Source organism: Amblyomma americanum, chromosome 8, assembly GCF_052857255.1.
Source record: "Amblyomma americanum isolate KBUSLIRL-KWMA chromosome 8, ASM5285725v1, whole genome shotgun sequence".
In the NCBI taxonomy this organism is placed as follows: Eukaryota; Metazoa; Arthropoda; class Arachnida; order Ixodida; family Ixodidae; genus Amblyomma; species Amblyomma americanum.
In genome coordinates this window covers 90,460,561-90,482,908 of record NC_135504.1, presented here as the reverse complement: position 1 = coordinate 90,482,908, position 22,348 = coordinate 90,460,561, and the positions used below count along the sequence as shown (strand labels likewise).

Genomic DNA, 22,348 nt, shown 5'->3' with positions numbered 1-22,348 from the left:
TCAACAGTGTGGTTGCATTTTTGCTGTGCGGCTCCGTCGTAATGCTCTTGGTGCTGGCCTTGAGCAGCTGCTATGTCAATGTGCAGAACTAACATACCTCCCTGCGCGTGTGGGCGGCGGCCGATGGTGGCTATCGATAGGCAGCAAACTGGCGCCCCACACGTGGCTGCTGACTACGGTTGCTGATAAGCAGCGGCGGCCCGATAAGGCAATCGCGTTCTAAGAGAATCTCAAGCGTTCAACAAGTTTTCTTTTCACTTTCAAATGCGTGCTTGGCGCTCAAGGGAGCGCTGATAGTTGATGAAAGGGCCGCTGTTCCAATCGAGGCGGCATCCCCACTCGGAACGGTGGCTGTGCCGGGGAGCGTCGATATCCGACGGAAGAGCCGATGCCATTCACGCGTAGTTTCTCTTTGGCTCTGATGCATTTGATTGCTGCCACCCGCGTTTAACAAGTTTTTAATGCAGTGCTTCGTCAGTCATCATTTGTGCTCCAGGTCCAGCAAACGACTGGTGCTCGTTCAAGGCTACATTCAAGATGGCTGCCGTTTTTTACGCGGAAGAAACAAAGAGCTGCGCGCCGGGCCGCAAGTTCGACGCTCGCAATGGGTGATACAGGTGTGGCAGGTGCAGCGAGGAAAATTTTCAGCTGTTCCACACGATGTCGTAATGTGGCTGTTTGCGAAGTGCAGGATTTCGCTGGACGACGACGTTAGAACGACGTACTGTACGACCGCAGCAGCGATCACAACGGCAGTGCTAGTGAGGACGATGGTGCAAGTGTGGATGAGTAGTCCAGTGACTAATACATTTTCATTTTGGAATGGCACGCCCGCACGCGGCACCCGATGGCGGCTACTGGATAATGATATCGCGTTCAACTATTCAAGGCCAAGCTTAAACAACCTTGAAGTTTTTATTTTTTGGAAATGTGATTTGGGGGGGTCGACTTACATTTGAGTCAACTTACAATCGTGTAAATACAGTATATCAGCGTCGCTCAAGGGCTCGAACATCTCCACACTGCTGTCCACGTAGCTCGTAGCACCAACAAAAAGCGTGACTGCAGCGGCCGAACCACCGAACTGCGCTGTGTACACCACGTGATCGCGACCCAGCGACCGCGGCACAACGAAAACCTGGAATGGCTTGCGCCGAAGCATCAGCAGCACGAGCGAACGCTCGGCAGCGAAAACCTGCTACGGCATGCACCGGAAGGCAGCCTCCGTGAGCCTTGTGCATTCGGCTTTTTTTTTTCTTTTCCATTGTTTTAAACCTCTGGTAAATTTGGAGTGTGTTTTACTTCCTATGGGCCAACTTTTATCTACGAGGAGTGGTGTCAGCCAGTGGCTCCTGCTTCAAATTAACCGTAGCGGATGCCGACTTGTTCGAATTATTGAGCGTTTTCCTTCATTGAAATACACGGGGCTGTGCCGGGACCCGGGCGTCAGCTCAAATTAACCGTAAGTTCGAATTAACCGAGTTCGAATTAACGAGCTTTTACTGTATTAATACAAAAATGGTATTTGACCAGCAGCTCAAAAATAGAGCTACCTCACATTACAGAGCTTGAGCGCATTGCCTTCACCGCAACGCAGCTGCCGCAGCCGGGACTTAATGAAATGTATACGTATACATTGGGCTCTGCAGACGCCAAGGAATGCAATAAAGGTAAAATTATCATCCTGGCCATCATAGAACTTGAGTTATAGTGCAAACTTCCGAAACAGAAATACACACTTGGCATTTCTGAAGCAACAATTGTAAAACCCTACACCTTAAGTTCTATGACAGGAAGGAAGACATTTTTACCCTTATTGCATTCCCCTATGTCAAGAGAACCCATTACGTACACTTCAGCAAGTTTCCTGCACCAAATTTTCTTGAAAGCTTTTCACAAAATGCTTGCATAACGATTACATAAGTGCTCAAGGAATTGTTTAACATGAAATTAAATGACATATTTAGAATCAGCACATAAAAATACATGTTCCCTGAAGATTTCTTAAAGGGACACTGAGGAGAACCCTATCAAAATTTTTTTGTTAGCAATATCTGATAGTTCGGCATTTCATGGCTTTGTTGACGCTTCTCCGGGAGCGAAAGATGCATTTATTTCAAAGAAATTTGGATTCGAAGTTGAAAATTTTTTTTCCCGCCGCTCCGATTCAAACTCGAGAACTCTTATGACGACACGGAGAACTCTTATGACGACACAGAACGGAGTGACGTGAACGTGACGTAAACGGAGACTCCGTGATTTCTGGCGTCTAGTGGTGTGGCCTAGCAGCAGCCGAAATGAAAGCTACCGCCGCCGCACGTTGAAGGCATCTATCGGGGGCCGCCACCGTCGCTTCGTTTACGTTTGCACCGGCGTCTTGCCAGCGTTACAATGGATCCCGTTCCCGAACTCGACGACGTAGTTCTCGCAATAACTCCGGCCTGCTTTTCAGCGGCCTCAGCCTCACAGAGTGTGCGATGCTTTTGAGGGAGCACGGTTAGGTTAGGCGCCGGCGGGTGGTTTCCCCCCTTCCTCAGAGAGCAGCCATTGCAAACTAAATATCAAAACCCTAATGCGAGGAGTCGCGAGGGGTGCGTTGCGCCCATCGGAGGCTGGCCGAGGCTTTGGGGCCAACGGATTGTGATTCCTTGAATGGAGCGGTTTCACGGCGCAGCAGGCAGCGTCGAGGTCTCCCACGGTTGCAAGGGCCAAGTTATTTATTTATTTTTTGCCACAAAAAACAAATGGGTGCCCGAGGGCGGTCGCGTTTAAAGTCGGCGGCTTGAAACTAAAGCCGGCGCACGACACTTCAACGGATTCCACTAGATCCAACGGGTCCACTGGATCTGGCTCTCTCGCCAATTTGCATGTACCTTCAGATATGTACTGTGAATGGATTAAAATAGCCGAGCTCGAAAAGAACAGCTCCACCGGACTGCCGCAGCTATTGAATATAACGCGCACCTCGCCGCGGAGCCAAATCAGTCTGGTCGGGCCGTCGGCACGAAATAGATACATGCTCCAATCTCCCCGCCAATGCGGTCAGAGTGCGCCGAAGCCGCCGAACGCGTCGGCGGTCAAGCGCAGTTGGAGTATAGAGGGTCTCTCTTTGACCGACGTAACTTCGCCGTGCAGGGTGGGCGCGCGCGCGCGCCTCGCCGCAGCATAAACGCGCCTTACCAGAGCCTGCGCTTAACCGCGCTAACCAACGTATTCAGCGGCGGCATCCATGGGAGCCACTGAAACCCCCCGCCCACTCACTGAATAAAAGAAAAGAAGTCCGGTGCCGAGGTTCGGAATCGAACCAGGGCCTTTGGCGTTTGAGGCGGAAACGCTAGCGCTCCGCCACGACGGCTCAAGTAACGGCCGTTAATAAAGGCGCATCTAGTGAATGCACTCTTCTGATGCAGAAATCTCCGTGCTTTCGCTAGGTATATCCTGACCTAACAGAGCTAGGCCATCAGCAAGTTTTCTGAACTGCTTTGTACCTTGTCTCCCGTCCCTAATAAATAATTTCCGTTAAGTAGTTTGAAGTTGACTGGCACAGCCGGGAATGTTTCGCCGGGCAAACATGCGAATACACAAGTGCTGCCTTGTACGATCACCTACCATCGTGCCATCATAGCTTTTTATCGACCGTGGCGATCATCTGACAAGCCTTAACAGGCTCCTTCAAAGGTTAACTAGCACTTGAAGCGGCACTTGGAGTTCCTCTGCTGTTCAGTGCTTGTAAATCGAAGCGCGTCAAAAACAAAACCACGGGGCACGCAAAGCTCATAGACGCGAAGCGCCATAACAAATCGAAACTCTCCTGGCCGCCTGTGGCGCCGCCAAGCATCCGTTTTCTTTGCTTCCAACATTCAGGTTGTCTTTTGCCTGCCTTCTTTGCGTGATTAAAGTGCACTATTGGTTTTAAAACAAAACTTACTTCATTATTGATCTGCGCAACCTACGTTTGTCAGCCTCAGAGATTCGCGAAACCAAGTAGGATGAGAAATTCCTCCAAGGTGGCGTCTCTTGTCCTATGGCGTCACCACGCTTGTACTTGCGAGATTGGCCTGTGGCGGCGATACCTGTGTTTTGGGTCTTGCTATTTTCTACCTTACAAGAGCTTTGTTTTCAGTAAGAGCGGCGTTTTTGTGATCAGGAGCTGGTATTCTATCGATACAAGCCAACTTCAATTTCTCCTCAGTGTCCCTTTGACTGTGTCTGCATTAATAACAATTTTTTTTTCAAGACCGAGCTCCCCCTTTAACCCGGGTCCTCTGACTCAGTACTCAGTAGCCGAGCACTCCAACCACTGAGCCACTGCAGCAGGTCAACCCTCCCTGCCATTCACTTCGATGAGCTTGTAACCAGAAACAGCTTGAAGTGGTCGAAGCCCTCTCGAGCAACGGTTCTTGGCTGCCTGGATCCTTCTGCCCAGGCACCCTGAAACTTGCTGGCCATTTTACACATATTGTTGTGCCTTTACTTTAAGTTTGCTGAAGCACACACAATTCTCGTTTGGTTTGGTTTATGGGGTTTAACGTCACAAAGCAACCCAGGTTATGAGTGAAGGGCTCCAGATAATGTCGACCACCTGGGGTTCTTTAACGTGCACTGACATCGCACAGTACACGGGCTTCTAGAATTTCACCTCCATCGAAATGCAACCGTCATGCCCAAAATCAAATCCGCATCTTTTGGGTCAGCTGCCTTAACCACCGAGCCACCGCTGTGGCTTCACACGCAATTCTGGAGTGAATGGGAGCTGAGCTGTGATTGCTGGCAGTGCTCTTCCAAGCCCGGCATCCAATCTTCAAAACGCTTCTACCACGGCACTTGGGAGCTTTAAACAACTAATTTTTGCATAAACCAAATAATGCTTTTTCTGCATTCAATAGTGCTCTGCCTTTTTACCACATGCTAGGAAGCTCCCTTCAAAAAAAAAAGGTGCTTTTTGATGTGAAAATGCAAATGCTAATGCAAATGCAAATGCCAATTGCATTTACAGCTCCAGAAGTGGAAATGGCATTTTCCAGCTGCAGCTAGCTGAAAGGCGTCATTTTCCAGCTGAAAGCAACAAACTTTCCTGGAAATGGCATTTTCCAGCTGGAAACGAAGACGTGCCAGCTGAGATATCGTGGTTTCAAGCTGGAAATGGTTCCAGCTGGACATGGTTTCCAGTTTCGTAATACAGCAGAAAAGTAATTTTTTTATGAACATTTAATATGGGCTAGATAGAAAAAAATAAATGGATGCTGACTGACCTGTGTGGAAGGTGTAGTAGACCGCCAGCATGCTGGCCACAGCGTTCTCTTGAACGTAAGCCTGGTACGCATCTGGAGGTGGTCCCGAATGCTCTATGGTCGTGATGGCCGATTCCCGGTCATCCTGTGGCAGCCGAGAGCCCAGACTCCGCACCTGTGCGACGAAAGGTGAAGAGCCAAGACATACTAGTTAGGCATAGTTAGGCAGCCTATTAACCAATCAGCATTCTGATGCATAACAACCAACCGTAAATTAAAGCACTGCCTAGCTTTGAGAACTAGTCAAAACAATAAGCTGCACTAGAGCGGGAAAGTGGCTTCTCAGGAACCCTACTGGCACTTTTAATGAGCAGAAAGATTAGTACAGTGTAATCCAATTATAACTATACCCAACATAATGACATCAATTATAACAATAAAAATTTATAGATTGATCAATTTTCCTATTGCCCCCTTGTAAAAATGACCATATATAACAATACGACCATCCGCAAATTAACAGATACGATTCGATTCTTGTCATCCGGAAGATGTTTACTAAAAAAGATTGCCCAAAAGTCTGGTACAAAATAAAATTCTATGAAGTGAATGACGTCAAAACTCGTTCTAAGTGCAGCAAACAGATGGGCATGGCAAATCACATTGCCCTTAGAAACCAAGCGCTATCATCATCGCAATCGCTGCAGGGAAGAAGGAAGAGCCAGCACGGCTGCTGCTGTGCAACATTTCCTCGCATGAGCGAAGTTTCTGCCGTTTCTGCCCATTCGTGCATTCACGCAGCACAGACCTCGGCAGAGCGCCAAGATGCTGTAGGTGAATAACACAGCAGGGTGTTTATCTTTTGACAGGATCTCCGGCGGGAGTGGCTCCATCTGCAAACAAGGCAGAGCCCCAAGACGCTGCGCGCCCTTGACAGGCGCGTTGGTGGGGCTGGCTGCATGCATAGGGGAATACCTGTAAAACATGGGTGTGTTCTTTCGGTGGCCATTTTTTTTCTGCCCGTCCAGATATAATTACAATCCATTATAACGACAGTATTTCCGATTTCCTCAATATCATTATAAATGGACTGCACTGCAGTAATTTTCTGCAACTTGAATGCGCTCGGTGTGGACACGAGGACAGATGTAAAGTAAAAAAAGTGCAACTATAAAATGAATCTTTATTTGACAAAAATGGGCTTTTTATTTGGAAATGGGAAGTGGACGTGACCACAGGAAAAGTGCATACGTGTCAGGTTTTTGTTTTATTTTTCTCATTCTACCGTTGCTAGGTGCGCACATACATACCTGATCTCAACAGGGGATAAAAGCCATTGACAACGTTTACTAATGCGACCCTTTGCTGTGATGCCAAAAAATTATACCTCCACAATTGCCCAGCTAATTCTACCCTAGCATCTAGTTGGTACACACGTTTGTTCAAATCAGAATACGGGTGCATCTTTTGTAAAACAGCGCGAACAACGTCGGACAACAACAAGAAGCACACTGGACGAGCGCTGACTCTCAACTAAGGTTTTATTAGCAACACCTGGTGCTTATAAAGGGAGAAACATACACATAGTACACCACATGATACGCTAAAGGAGATAAAAGATGAGGCAGAGATGCACGTGACGCTCAAAGGCCACCAAGAAAAGCTATCTCTTTGTCATTGAGGGTGACTGACGGTTTGCTGACACAATTTGGCTCTTGGCTGATATAATAGGATTCCATCATTTCTCGCGTGGTTTGACAGCACCTTTGTGCTACGCCACATGGCTGTGCATTTTTTCTTTTTAATTATTTAGCACTTTTTACAATGGCTCACCAAATATGAAAGTTGATTGCTGTTTTCTAGATTATTTCTGTGTTCTTGCAACCTTTTGTTTAAGCACCGTCCTGTGTGCCCAATGTACCGGGCTCCGCAGGAGAGCCGAATCTGGTACACAACCCCTTTGCGACAAGCGACGATCTTGTCTCTGTGCACGGTGCCACAAACTTTCGTTTTTTTCTACGGTTCCCTCTCCCTTCAGATCGCCGTACATACCTGCTTTAGTTTGGTGGGAGCTGGTATTCCTACATTAACTTCATACCGACTTGCCACATTCTTCAGCCCATGGGTGATGCGATGTAGGTAGGGAAGAACAGCAACTTTTTTTCCCTTTTGTTTGGTTGTCACGAGTCTGCCGGGTGTCCTGCAGTTTCACCCACTTGAGCAGACGAGAGCAGGCCTCTGTTATCGTAAAACTTAGGTACCCGGCAAGCCTAATCCTGGAGAGTTGAGACTGGAAACTGTCGCTGAGAGCATGGTGACAGGATTTTGTCATTGAATTCCGAAGGCAGGAACTGACAATGCCGTTTTTAACAATTTTTGAATGACTTGAATGGGAACTAAGGAGCGGTTTGGTTGATCAAGGGTTGTATTTCCAGCACACATGACCGGGACCGAACTGCAAGCTCTAATCCGAGAACTGCAACTCATCGTCGGACAGTGCCTTGGAAGTGAATTCCAGCCCTGCACCACATTTTCTGAATATCTTCCAAATGTCAGCCATGCGCGCTCCTAAGCGATCGTGGTCTGTAAACACCAGGTAGTCGTCAACATACCTCCCGGTCTTAAAACCTGGTGCCCTTCCCCTTCAGAGGGCTGCAGAAAAAGACCATCAGCGAGCCAAAAAATCGTCTCGTGTGCACGAAGTCAAAGGGCAGAGACCCAAGAAGTCACGTGTAACCAAAGGCAGCGAAAACTACAGTCCTGGTGCATTTTGAGAGTTTTGAACTGCTCCGAAAATTTTGAGAGACGTTTTCTCAAAAGTGTGTTTTGGGCATTCTGCTTTGTCTGTGGAGAGGGTAGCGTGGGAATGCCTGAACCAATTTTGATCCTGTTTGTTTTTATTTATTCCCTGAAGTGTGCTTGAGGGTATGACAGTCTTCAATATCTCGTTGAGGGCTTAGTTTTTTTTTTCTACAGCTTATTTGTGAACGACAAGTTCTGGCACAGTTAGTGAAGGTGAACATGATGTTCTGTGTAAAAAAAATAATGGGTTTAAAAAAATTTTTGGAACTGCTGTACCCTGCAGGGCTCTTTTGAGCAAAGATTGAAATTGAAGGCAGCTCCCTGGCATGTTTCGTTACAGTGCCAGGTTTTCCACAAGCGGAACACATGTAACATTTTGTAACTTGAAAACTATTCAAGGTATCATAATGAAACTCCATATTTCTTTATTTAAGACACTTTTCAGTGTGGCTACCAAATTTCATTGCTCTAGGTCAAAGAACAAAACAGTTCGCCCTGATCCCCACCTCCCCCTCAAGGGGGGACACGCAGGCTTCGAAAGCCAAAAAATCGCGAAAAAATCAAATTTTGGAAAACCACGTATTTGGGTAGAACGTGTTATAAACTTTCTTTCCTGTAATTATCAGCGCGTAATTCATTGTAAAAGTCCTTCAAATTAAATATATAACATGCCGCGGCAGCTACTGAGCAGCGAGCGAGAGCTGAAAACATCTGTATTTCGCGCGAGCGCCATATCTCAAGCGCTCAAGCGAGCGCCGCCATCTTGGCCTTGTTTTGTTTGTGAATTCTTGCGCTTTTTTTCCCCGGCATCGCCGGCAGCGGCGGTGGCATGGTATGGGCGTGGCTTGCCTGTGAATGAAAGGCTCGCGAGAGCTTTCGAATTTCCCGCGGCTCGAATGCACAGCTGCGATTGGACAAAGCTTGCTCGCGGCAGATTGCGTGTCTGCTATTGGCTGCTGCGCGTGTGGTCACGTGGTCACCTCCGGCAGCCGCAAGGCTTGTCGTCTGCATCGGCTTTTTCGTTGCGGGTGTCTTTGTGTTCCTCTTCTGCCTTTCGCCATTTTTGCGATCGTTCACCGTTCTTTGTCGTGGAGTCCTAGCTTTTACAATCCGGCGCAACGTCTTCTGCTTGAACAGTCGCGGGCTGCCGGACACGGGACCAACGCTGCTCTGGATACCGAGGCCGGTTCTTCTCGCGCAAGTCGTCCACATTCTGTAGTCATGGGTCGCACGTTTCGAAAGAAACGAAAGGCTGAGCTTGCGTACGGAAAGCGAAAGCGCCGATGAGGCGGACTCGTCAAATGACGGTGTGCGGGCGCCGGCATCGGACGCCAGCGTGCCGGACGGTGCCCCACCAAGTCAGCCATCAAGCAGTGACAGCGATGTCGCCCTGGATCCTGGGCCGTCGACAAGCTACGGCCGCGTACCGGACAATGCAACGGAGTTGCGACGCAGGTCAGATTTGTCAGCAGAGGACTGTTTCCTTGATGAGGCTCTTCAACGCGACACTCAAGCCATTTCGGAAGAAGTGATACATGGTGCGTCGGCAGATGCGTTCAATCAGCGGAGCTGTGCCGATGTTCCATGCGGCGGGCGTCGTACCATTCAGGAACACAGAGAGCCAAGTTTTCTGTCCGCAGAATCGGCACAAGCGCGTGCGACCACTGTTTCGCGAGTCGCTTGGTGCTGGTGCGATGTCGGCAACTGAGCGGAAGTTCACGCTGACCGCGCTGCCGGAATCCGATACTACGCCTGCATCAGATGATGAGTTCGTGGTAATTCAAATGGGTGCTCTAAATTCGCTGATCAGGGCTGCCCTCTGCCCGATTTGCCGGCGGCCAAGCCTAGCAGTGGACCAAGACACCAGACTTGGACTTGCTGTGAAAATGGTGCTGAAATGTTCGTGTGCTGTTATCAGCTCCCAGTGGTCCTCGCAAAGAAAGCAAGGTGCGAGGGCTTTTGATGTAAACCTCAGTTTTACGCAAGCAATCAGGAGCATTGGCAAAGGGCCCACTTCTCTGAATGACTTCTGGGCAGTGATGAATGTTTCATACCGAGGACTGCACCAGAAGACATACCAAGAGCATTTGAAGAAAGTGCTGAAGCCAGCTGCTCAAGTTGCTGCACAAAATTTTTTTGCAGGTGCTGTGAAGGCTGTCAAAGATGTTTACAAAGAAATGGAAGTCAACTTCACCAAGAACATTACAGTTGTTTATGACGGCACATGGCTGGAGCGTGGGCACAGCTCACACATTGGTGTAGGCTGTGTAATAGAATTTTACACGGGTCTTGTGCTTGACTGTAGTCTTGTCCAACTTCTGCCTTGGGTGTGAAATAGGGCCAACTGAAACCGACCCTGCATACCATGAATGGAAGAAGGCTCACCAGTGCCAAAAAAACATTGATGTCAATGCAGGACGCATGGAAATTGAAGCCGCACTGCAGCTTTTTGGGCGCTCCCTTGACAGGAACGACCTCAGATACACAAATGTAATCTGTGATGGAGACAGTCGCACCTACCTGACCTTGTGCAATGATCAAACATATGGGTTCATACCTCTCACAAAGGAGGACTGTGTGAACCATGTGCAAAAAAGGATGGGCACAGCACTTCGCTCTCTTGTGAACAAAGCCAAGAAGGAAGAGCCACTCGGTGGGAAAGGTGCCTTGACGCAGGATTTGATAAAAAAGACTGACTAATTATGATGGCCTAGCCCTGCGAAATAGCACAAATGTGGAAGAAATGCAGAGGGCAGTGATGGCAACACTACATCACATTGCATCCACAGATGCTGAGCCCCATCATGATCTTTGCCCACCTGGTGCCCACAGCTGGTGCAGGCACTGTGCAGCTGAGGCAGAAGGCAAGCCACAACCTCCACACAAGTACAGTCTTCCAAGCAGAGTTGTGCAAGCGCTGCTACCAGTCTACCCACGCTTGTCCGACCCTAATTTACTGGCTCGATGCAGTGGCAACAAGACGCAGAACGCTGCCGAAAGCCTTCATTCGGTGATTTGGACATTGATATCGAAGCAGCAGCATGTCTCCCTCTTCACTGTAGAAGCAGCAGTTTACGAGGCAGTTGCTAGGTACAATGCAGGCAACTTGCGAGCTTATACTGAGCTTTGCACTACACTGGGCTTAAGGTGCAGTCCCAATAGTTCCCTCCCGAGGTCCCTATCCACGTACATGAGAAAAATTTCACTAAGGACAGGGGCGACGTTTGACCCGATACACACTCCTGCCTTCTGAGAATAAAGTTTGCCCAGCCAACCCACGACTGTCGAACACAGGTAAAACTGGAGTAACTCTATGAAACTTTCAACTGTCAGACCACACTTTGTGACGAACGCTAGCTCATCATTATCTTCTGTAATACGCATTTCTACACATTTCAACCGTTTGTCATGCGGTAGGCTGTAATATAAGTCTTTGACGCCGATACTGAAGGCGACACGGCTTCCTGGGTTGCAATCCTTCAGGAAAGAAACAAGCGCAAATTGGAGGAGACACTTAAGCTTCGCCTTAAGGGTATGATGCGACAGCGTAACGGGTTCCAATATATTGTATAAACGCGTCTAAGGGCTGCACTTTCTTTCCTGATTTGAGGGCCAATTTTTGGGCCCATACACGCGATCTGCGAAAAAAAAAAACTTTTTTTTTAAAGTGAAAGCACACCAATCAGGAAATCAACGGCATTTATTCTGTGTTCAATTGCCACTTGCGGTGCATTTTGACTCCGAGCTGGTGCTGTGCTCCGGTGCACGCTCATCCCACAAGAAGTTGCACAGCACGTTCGCCGTCAACGCGTAGCCGTAGTTTCGCGCTTCCATCACTTAGCAGAGCAGCTCTTCGGAAAACTTGGACGGCTTATCTTGGAAAGCGCGCTTTTTGCAGCTTGTGTTCCGCAATGCATTCTTTTGGTTGTGCCATCGTCGGGCGCACTTCTCAATCACTTCAAATTTCCTGCCAGCCGCGCGCTTCTCATGTTAAACAGCAAACTCCCAGCCATTGCCCATCATAACAAAACTACAACGCTTGGCGGCAGCAAGCGAAACCCACAACTACGGCGAACTAACACGCAAGGTCCGTCCGATTCTACTGCCCTCGCTGCACCACACACAAGCGTCGACGTTGATTTTTGGGCACGAATCCCAGATGCTGCGTGATAAAGCCAGCCACTTCACAGAGGTGGCAACGGATCCTTTTTGGTAGGGATGTCACAAGTTTGTATAGACTAGTGGGAAGGTTTTTAAATCCAGTTTTACCGGCAATAAATGTGTTGTTGCTGCAGCAGAAACACCTGTGTGCCCAGAAAGAGCCAGAAAATCAATTTTACTGAAAACACTATTTGGATGAAGCTGTCCTCAGTGCCCCATCAAAAACAGCGTGGCAGAAAAAAAAACTGACTGCATTCAGCCGGATTCAGAGCTAGCCACTTGTGCCACACCTAAACGAAAAAGAAAAAAAAGTGTACCCAGTACTACTCACCTGATCGTCAACAATGAGGGACATCAGGGCAGGCAGAAACTTTGTGACGAGCTGCACATCCTGCATGAGAGAGAGAGAGATAGTCTCAAAACAAATTCAGCCACACTCGGGATCTGAGTGATGCAATACCCATCCGGCGGTTGCAATTATTTCCGCGTTATATATGCAATCTTGAGGCTTTTGGATGGGCTGCCGAGCAATCCTGGGACTGAGAGGGTGATGACAAAAAAGCACCTCCAACAGCCATTGTCAGCAAAGTTGGTGATTCAATTCTAGAGCAGGTGGTTCAATTCTAGAGTCAAGGACAGAGGTTTTACTAATAAGCTAAGTTATTACAGGTGTTAGGAAGTATATATAACAGTGGACAGTGAAAGTAATGGTACAGCAGAAAACCTTTTAGGTGAACCTGAAGAGACCATGAAGATTTGTCTCATATGACGTACTACCATAAAGGATGCGTAAGCATGACAAGTGCACCCAAAAAATTTGAGACAATTAGGCTCCGCCTTTACGGGTATGGAGTAATAACATTACTGGGTCTCATCAGCGGCTCCTCTTGCCCAAGCACATACACCGTTTCCATAACGTGTCTGCGTGGCCTAGGGATAGTGTATCTGACTAACAACCCAAAGGTCAGGGGTTCAATATCCACCTGATTGCCCCCAATTTCCTTTTCAGTTCAATTCATTTACTGTGCATACTTACATGTCCTAGTGACGTTTGAGTCAATGTTGTAATCTAATTACCAGTTTTCTAATGCTTCAGTCAATCTTCATTCCACAGCTCAATGTGTGATGTCACAACCCTTTCGACCAATCCGGCTCTTCCGCACATGCTGGCGACAACCACTATGCCAGGTTCTCCGCTGAATGGGACCTTCAACACTTTTGTGTTAATACAGTCGAACACGGATACATCGAACTCGAAGGAGATCGCGAATTAATTTGATATATTAAAAATTCAATATAAAAAAATACAGACCCAGAGACTTTACCTGTGGCGGACGATGACCTACCGATCGGAGCATTCAAGAATGACAACTATTTCCGCACACACGACGCAACGTAATGCTTTATTTGCGTGAAAAAAAAATCGCTTATGTTGGTCTGCTTCTTCACCTTGCAAATGAAATCAAAGACGCAAACCTCGATCTTATCGAGGCTGTTCAGGTGCGAAAGCCCGGTTCCTTCCATGTCGCCGCAACAACGGCGAATCAAGCTGAACGCGGCCGCCACTTCAGCGGCGGAGTACGAGCGTGTAGCCGCCACCTCGTCCGGACGATCTTCGTCGCCACTCGAGCTGTCGGCCTGGGTCCCTGCGACTGCAGCTACAATGTCCTCGTCGGCGAGGCTCACAACAGCCTGAACATTGCTGTCAACGTTCACAAAATCGTCAGCAGACACTTCGGCTGGAACGGCAGCCGGGAAAAGGGACGACAACTCGCGAAACGCGTCGTCCATGCGCTCGTTGTCGCCGTCTTCGCAGGTTTCGGGAAGTTTGGCCGTCACGAGGCCTGCCTTCCGGAAGCAGTTGGCCACGGTATCCTGCTTCATGTCTCTCCAGGCGCCCGTCATCATTTGAATGGCCCCCAGCAGGTCAACCTTAAGCTCGGTGCCCATGCAGAGGTTCACCAAAAGCCTATCAATGAGTCGCCTCCTGTAGCCGACCCTGAACGACTTAATGATGCCCTGGTCGAGCGGCTGCAACTTTGCTGTCGTGTTCGCCAGCAGCAACGTGGTGTGATGGGCCGAGCAATTATCGACGAGAAGGCAAACGTGACACCCCAACTTGCCCAGTTCGGCGTCCCACGCTTGCAGCCATTCTGCAAACAGCTGACGCGTCATCCACGCCTTCTTATTGAAGGCGTAGCGAACGGGGAGCTGCTTACAGTTTTTCAAAGCAGCGCGGTGCCCTTGCTTTGCCGATCACAAAGGGCTGGAGCTTTTGAGAGCCATCCATGTTAGCAGCGAGCAGAACGCTCACGCGGACTTTGCTCATCTTGCCCCCGTGACACGTGCTGCCCTGGACATCGAGCGTCTTGCTGGGCAGCATCTGCCAAAACAGCCCGGTCTCGTCGGCATTTAAGATTTCTGCGGGTGAAAACTTTGCGCAAATTTCCGGCCATTCCTTCGAAATCCACTGCTGGATATCCTGGCTGATGACGGCTCCGCTTTCCCCACAAAATGGTTTTGCCAACTATCTTATGGCGGTTCTTAAACCTCTGCAGTCACCCTGTGTTGTCGGCGAAGTTGTCATCACCGAGTGCAGCGGAAAACCATTTATCTTTAGCCATTAGTACTGGGCCATCCACCGGAATGTTCTTAGCCCGCACCTCTAAAAACCACGCATAGAGAGCCTTTTCAACTTTCTCGTGGGCAGGAGCGCGCACACGACAAGCTCCCGACGTTCGTTGCTCCGCTGTTTCGACTTTATGTCTGCCTTGTTTTTTAACAAAGTGCTTAGAGTGCTCTGAGGAATCCCGAAGTCGTCTGCCACCGTCGCACTTTTCTCGCCCGCCTCAACACGTTGAATGGCTTTCAGCTTTGTCGCAAAGTCCAGGTTCGTGCACTTCTTGACGCTGCTTGTGCTTGCTGCAGCCACTACTTCCACGTCAGCTCACCACGATCCAGTCACACGTGTCGTGAGACGCACGCAAAACAATAATGAACAAGAAACCCAAGAACGCGCACAAAACACAAGAATTCACGTGCGCAGCCTCCGCCAACAAAGTGCTCGCGATGGCCACCTCCGAGGGCGACAGCGACGTACGAAAGGCACAAGCTGTGGTTGGCTGAGCAAAACTCGTGAAAAAGCAACAAGAAAAAAAAAGGCAAAAGGAGGAGGCCGCCGGCGCCTTCGTTCCTGGCTACCTTTTCCGAGCCGATCACTATGGTTACGCGGGGGAAGGATGAGAGACATTGGGAGAGAGAAAAAAAAAAAGCTGTTCCGCAAGTCGGAGAGCGTGCGCAGCGGGAGTACAGTCCGAGCCTCCCTCCCCCTCGCTCTCACATTTTCCGAGCCTTTCCAAAAGAGAGCACGTCCAAAAGACGAAGCGTCCGCATTTTTGGTCGTCAACTGTAATTGTGCCATGCATGAAGTGAGCTAAACGATGTTGGCACAAAGCAAGCTCATGTCAAGCGAGGCTTGCAGAGCCCAGCTGGCCTGGCAGAGTGCAAAACTGCTAGACTCTGATGACTGCCAACTCCGCCACTAATGCCATCCAACAGAAAATGACTGCGGGTGTGCGTTCCATGGAGAGTGCCTTAGAGGTTGTCAGGGTGGCGGGAGGGAGTAGCTAGCCCACGTACCAGCTTGGGCTCCTTGTACTGCTGGGTGCTGATCATGTCCCAGGCCCGGAGCCCCAGGGAGAGCATGCGCAGCACCAGCACCAGCACCTGATTGTCCTGCAAAAAAAGAGAGAGAAAAGACACTGGTGCACCTTTACGTCAGTGCAGCCACAAATTCAGTGCAGGATGAATTCAAACAAAGACACATAGTGCAACAGCAGACACTACTCAAGATGACCATTTCTGAGCCCCAACATTTCTATCTTTTTTTGTTTATGGTTTATGGGGTTTCAACGTCCCAAAGCTGGGGGATCACCTGGGGTTCTTTAACGTGCACTGACAGCACACAGCACACAGGCCTCTAGAATTTCGCCTCCATCGAAATTCGACCGCCGCGGCCAGGATCGAACCCGCGTCTTTCGGGTCAGCAGCTGAGCGCCATAACCACTGAGCCACCATGGCAGCTCCTCTATTTTTTTTTTGTTTTTATTGCTATTGCCCTTCTGCGTCCATTAGGCACTGCAGCCACTGCTAGCTGCCCCTGATCAATGTATAGGTAACTCCGATAGGAAAGGCAACAGTGATTTTATGCAGAACAACAAACTTTGGTGCCTGAAGTAGAAAATGTCTTGTGGTTGTTATCTGTGCAGGAGAGAAAAAAAAAGGAAAATTGGTTTTTTGAGGAAAGGAAATGACCCAGTAAGCAGTAACTGTCCCATACATCTCGGTGGACACCCAAACCTCACCATAAGGGAAAGGAATAAAGGAGGGAGTGAAAGAAGGAAGGAAGAGAAAGATACTGTAGAGGTGGTCTCAGAATAACTTCGACCAGCTGGGGATCATTAAGGTGCACTGATATTGCACAGCACACCGGCACCTTTTGCATTTTGCCTTCATCGAAACGTGGCCGCTGCAGTCGTTCTAACCTGGGTGCTCCGGCTCAGTAGCCGAGCACCTTAAACCATTGAGTCACCGCGGTGGGTTTATGCAGGGGGAAACTATTTAGAAAATATGACGTGTCCTTGTCACGTACACTCATGGAGTAATCACTGTGAATTGCAAATTGCGAGGTTTTAACATCTTGAAGCCACACACAAGCTATGAGCAACACCACAGTAGAGGGCTCTGAGATGATTTACACCGCCTGAGGTTCTTTAACGTGCACTGTCATCGCATGACACACAAGCCGCCTTTTGCATTTCACCTTCATCGAAATATGTTCCCCTTCACCTGTTACTTCTCTACTTCCACAAGGACTTTAATTAAAAAGGCAGCGTCAGCTTGCATGTTACATTACAACAAGAGTACAGTCGCCGCCTGATCTTTTGGGCTCAGCAAGATCTGTGAAATGGTTCGAATGATCAAACCGTTCGAAAAACATCAGAACTTCTAGAAAGTCACTTTTCTAATTTCTAAATCGCTAATTTCTTCGCTCTCCACATTCCTCTCACAAACGACAATATTCAACTGTATCTGAGACCGCCATGTCCGCACCACCTCACATCACAATCCTAGGCAGTGTGACGCAAATGCAGGTCATGCCGCAAACGAATTATGTACGTGCCATGCGAAGCAAACAGTCTGTTCCCACGTGGCCAATGATGCTCACGAACACTGACAGTCGAAACCAATGAGAGGAAGCGGGCATCCCCGAACGCAGCCCTCACCTCTCTTCTGCCCCACACTGCAGGTGCACCTGTCCGGTTTTTGAAGCGATAGCACCCTGTTTGTAAATCTCCTTGAAAGCAACGGAAAGCGTACCATTATTTGAATGGAAATGGTGAAGACCAAATCGCCAAACCTACCCAAGCCAGTCCAACCAACTGCCTCTGTTAAAATCCAAGATGGTGCCTTTTGCGGCAGTGGCGGACTGGTTGCTTGTGGAGCAATGCCCGCTCGTGTCTACAGTAGGCTGGAAAAGCAAACTTTTGGTACCAAAATGATCTCCATGGTATTGCTGGTGTCTCTTTTAGTCCAAAAGATCGAATTTTGAGGCTCCAAAGAGTCCCAAGACCATTCGGCTACTGCACTCAACATTTCAGAAAAGAATTGCTCAGTTCAGGGTGCTGCAACCTTTGGGTTCCTCGGAGAGCCTATTGGTTTCCCCAACCTCCTGAACACATGCATTGCTTAGCATCCGCATTTCTTTTACTCGCTTAATTTTGGGACTAATCCTATTGCAACTGCACATGGCAGACAGCTAGATTTTATTCAGTCATTTTGATTTGGCCCATTTTTTTTTCATAAACTGGCAACCATTTGAAAGCAGTTGAAGGTTCCCCAAAGATTAAACGGTGAGAAGCTATGGCTTAGCTTAGAGGTGCACCCAAGAACCACAGATAAATGAAGTGGGTACAAAAGCCAGCTGGGCTGACACCAGCTCCGGGCTGGCATTGCAATGAAAAGAGATGTTCTGAACCAAGTTTCAAGTTGAGTTTGAGGAAGGATAATGCCACCAATGACTAAAAGATCCTCCAAAATACAGCTCCGCGCTTACCCTGGGATTCCCCTCGATGTTGATGAGGTGGTTGATGATCTTCATTGCTGACTGGGCCAGGAAGTTGATGGCATAAGGATCACAGAGTGTCATTGATAGGTCCCTGCAGTGAAAAGATCAAACAGATTCAAAACTCTGCCCTTTGCTCTCCCCCATTAGTAAAAATGCATATTCAGGAGTATGTTTGCAACTGGAAATCAGTAGAAAAGGCCTTCGTCCCAGTGGGTACAGTTTTGCTAATGGCGTGATGATGATGCCAAGCTCCAACAGCTCAGCCTCAGTGGGTCAAGAACTACAAGGTCACATTATCCACGGGTTCAGTTGAGAACACGCGTGAAAGGAACCTTTGCTGGGCATTGAGTACCTGGCTGGAATGTGCTTACATATAGCAAGAACACTAAAGACACAGGAAGAACACGTCAGCCACACTCGCATGGTCAATCCACACTTCCCTCAGTCAGACTGGAGAAGTTACTCGGTGCCTCACGGCAGCAAACCTCGCAGCCACAAGTGCCTGTTCAACTGCCATCCCATTTTTTTTTTTTTAAGCTGTAACTCTCACAGAGCCTGAAACACCTTATGAGCACAGTATATAAACTTGCCCCATCACTACAATGTGTTTTCACGAACACCCGAGCCAAATAATACACTTCTACACTGAGATGGGAACTCAGAATCGCACTTGAAATTTGGTAAGCCCACTCCGGCTGCTTTTTAAACTTTTGCTCTTCACCGTGTTGTGCGTCTGCGTACAGTGGTTAAAAAAAAAGCGGTAGAATTTTAACGCAGTTATATTGAGTTGATATGCGAAAGCATGTGTTTCGCCTGGTTGGAAGTTGATGAAGACAACGATGTGAAATGCAGAGCGCGAGTGTGCGTTGCTGTTTAACATGACGTGTGATCAGCTGCAGCGATAGCTCAGTGCCCTCGTGCAATGGCCTGCGAATCTGATCTGCTCGCGCCGTCATGGGTTTAAAACCCAGTCGCGGCAGTATTTATCTTAATTCTGCATGGGCTGTTGCTATGCTAGGTTTGGCCAAGGTTGCCCTCCCATTGGCTACAGCTTGTGAAACACTCCTTCGAACCTGAGTTTACGTGAGTTACTCTCCGCTTCACGCAAGATTCTTGGTTGAAACCGTGTTAAGTGGTGCTTTCACACTAGAACTGACACGACGATTACGGTGGTTAATAATGCGAAATTTGAGCGCAGCTCTTTACACACCACCTGCAAGCGGTGGCAGGTGGCATCTATGCTGCTAGCCACCCTCCGGGATCTTCCCATGGCCACCTTACAGGTGGCGTTTTGCTCTGCTACTTGTACAACCGGTTACACCGACAAATGTGACGAAGCTACGCCACTAGGGGAATTCCCACACATGCCTCGGCAGCTGTTGGAGGGGCCAAGTAGGCCCAGCCAGCGGAGAAGCGCCAACCTTTTAGCTTGCTAAAAGTGACGACAGGAAAGGGAAAGGTTCGAAGATTCTGAAATTCAAATTTTGACTGCAGACAGCTACTACCTTTGGCAAGATATAACTGTGCCGTGTCATCCTGTGCCCCCCAAACCTTGCGCATCCTGCCGACCATGATGATGATGAATTTATTATGGCGCAAGGGCATCTGCGGCCAAAGAGCGCCATAGCACAAGGTATTTTCGTTCACTCAAGGAGGAGTCAAAGACCTATTTCCCAAGCACTTCACCCTGCATAAGCAGAGCACAAGGACAGGGGAAGCTTGTACCCAAATCACTGGTGGGTACCCGGCAGCACTGGGACTCAAACGCTGCACCTCCTGCATGCGACGTGGATGCTCAAAACACTAGGCCACCACTGCAGTCACCCGCTGCTTGCCCATGTTCTCACGGAGTAGAACAATCGAGCAGATGACTTTAGAAGTCCCCATAACAGACTACAGTAAAAGCTCGTTAATTCGAACTTCACGGGACCTGGAAAAAGTTTGAATTATCCGATGTTCGAATTATCGAATGGCCTCGAAAAAACTGACAAGAACCATTTGCATTACGGTATATGTACCATATTTACTCGCGTAACGAACCCCCTCGCATATGAACCCACCCACCCTTGATTTTCGCCTAAGAATGTGAAAAAAAAAAAGCGTCAGTCGTAAACGCTTCTTTCTCTCCGTTTCGCAACGTCACGGTCCACAACGCATTTCTTGGCAGTGTGCCAAGATGCTGCGCAGCGATAACATCATGGTGTGTTTGCCTTTTGACGTTAGCTCTACCAAAGGGGAGAAGCGAACTTTGCAGAGCGCCAGCGCTTGTCCGGTTCTGCAAGCCTCGTTTTCAGTACGTTCACTTTAAGGTTGACCCACGTGGAGCGAACTTGCGCTGCAGATTTTGAGTGGCACGGCGGAACGCCGCCGCACCGCCGCCGTGCAACACCACAAGCGGCGGAAAACAGGCGGCTGCCACCAGACCGCTGCCGCAAGGATTTAGAAATGGCGTGATTCCATTTGGTTAGTAAAATGCTGACAAGAGCTGTGTATTTGCAATTAGGCTATCATTTATTCAATGACGACAAAGAGGACAAATTATTCTTTGTGACCCCCTTTTTAAACCAAAATAGTTAACCTGTTTGAACCTCCCGCACGTCCCGACGTCAACCGACGCGTAGTGGCTAAGCCTAGCAGCTTTGAAAATCTGGCGCGTTTCATCGCTAAAATTTTGTGCAGCGGGCATATTCAGAGAAAGCGAAAGCTTCGTGAGACTTTTGTTTGCCGTCAATATGAGACACAGTGTAGCGGCAACGACGAGTTCGTGGTGAAGCGAGAGGCCGCTTCGGAAGGCGCGGCCATGTCAGACCATGTTGTAGAAGCGGGCGGAAGTCAGACGCGGTCGCACCCTGATTGGTCCGCGCCGATAGCCCACGTTGGCCGCTTCAGGCCAGCAGCTGACCGCTGGGCGATGCTAAAAACTGGCTCCGTAATCGCGGCTGACCACGTGCTTCCGTTGGCGATTGATGGGTGGAAGGATGGACAACACTCGCAATGAAAAAAAGTTTTTCGCACGTAATTTGTAGCACTCGTTCGAAGTCATGGCCTTTCATGGGCGTTGGCTGGGACCGCGCCGACAGTACTTGTTGTGCCCCCTGTGCTGTGTCCCCTTCTTTGGTTCTGCTCTGTGCCACCAGTGTTCTTTTCTAACGGCCACTTGCCCCCTTTCGCGCGCCGAGGTGCCCCCCACAGTGGGCCTCCGCGCCCTCTTGTTCTGGGAAGCCACTCCCGCCTGTGGACACGCCACCATACCCTCTGTCCTTCATAGTCAGTTCGGCGCCCACCTCGGTCGACGCTGGTCGCACCCTCTTTAGTAGTAAATAAACGGTGTGAAATTACCGCGTGTCTTTTGCTGCATTGACAACAACTACCGGACACGACAGTACTTATTCGTATTTCCGAATTCGCAGGGCTCGAATTAACGAGTACTTAGTTGCGAGTTTCGGAGGCTGCGCGGAAATGAGGGTACGCAGCCGCCACTGCGGCCGCCAACCCTTACCTTCCAGCGCCGCCAGCCGCCGCGCCGGTGATTTAGGCTTTACCCACTCTTCCACGGTTTTATCTGGCTCCCTCCTCTGTCCTCGTTTAGGACGTGCACAGCCTCTAACTATGTAGAGGTGCTTTTTTTTTGGCCACGTGCTGTGTGCCAAGCCGCCCAGACGCGGTGGCACGTAGTTCAAATTATCCGTAGCGGAACCGACTCGCTTTCGAATTAACGGGCTTTTTTATGCACAGATCTCTATGGAGCTTGGCCGGACCAAGTAGTGTAGTTCGAATTATCCGAAAATTCGAATTATCAAGGTTCGAATTAACGAGCTTTCACTGTATATAGCCAGTAAAGAATGCCGAATGGCAAAGACCCATGAACACACCCAAGCACTTGTTCCTGTCCCCGCTTGATGCTGTCCAGGAAGCCCTGCAGCTCTCGGGACCGCTTGGTGTCAACGTTCTTCTCTCGGATGCAGGCGTCCAGGCACCATGTGAACTTGTGGCAGGGGTCCACTGCTGTGATGTCCTGGATCTGCAG

General features: G+C 49.1%; 1 protein-coding gene and 1 pseudogene across 1 annotated transcript in view; one reads left to right on the top strand and one right to left on the bottom strand.

Moving 5' to 3' along the window:
• The window catches only part of LOC144101993 (negative elongation factor B-like), a 60,250-nt gene that overhangs the window by 19,749 nt on the left and 18,153 nt on the right, over positions 1-22,348 (bottom strand). The window contains exons 4-8 of the mRNA XM_077635239.1: positions 22,194-22,342; positions 18,310-18,412; positions 15,834-15,929; positions 12,526-12,585; positions 5,253-5,406 (exon numbers count right to left, since the gene is read on the bottom strand). Coding sequence (XP_077491365.1) covers positions 5,253-5,406; positions 12,526-12,585; positions 15,834-15,929; positions 18,310-18,412; positions 22,194-22,342 — 562 coding nt within the window. The remainder of the gene's footprint in view (positions 1-5,252; positions 5,407-12,525; positions 12,586-15,833; positions 15,930-18,309; positions 18,413-22,193; positions 22,343-22,348) is intronic.
• On the top strand, positions 7,147-11,286 carry LOC144101561 (uncharacterized; annotated as a pseudogene).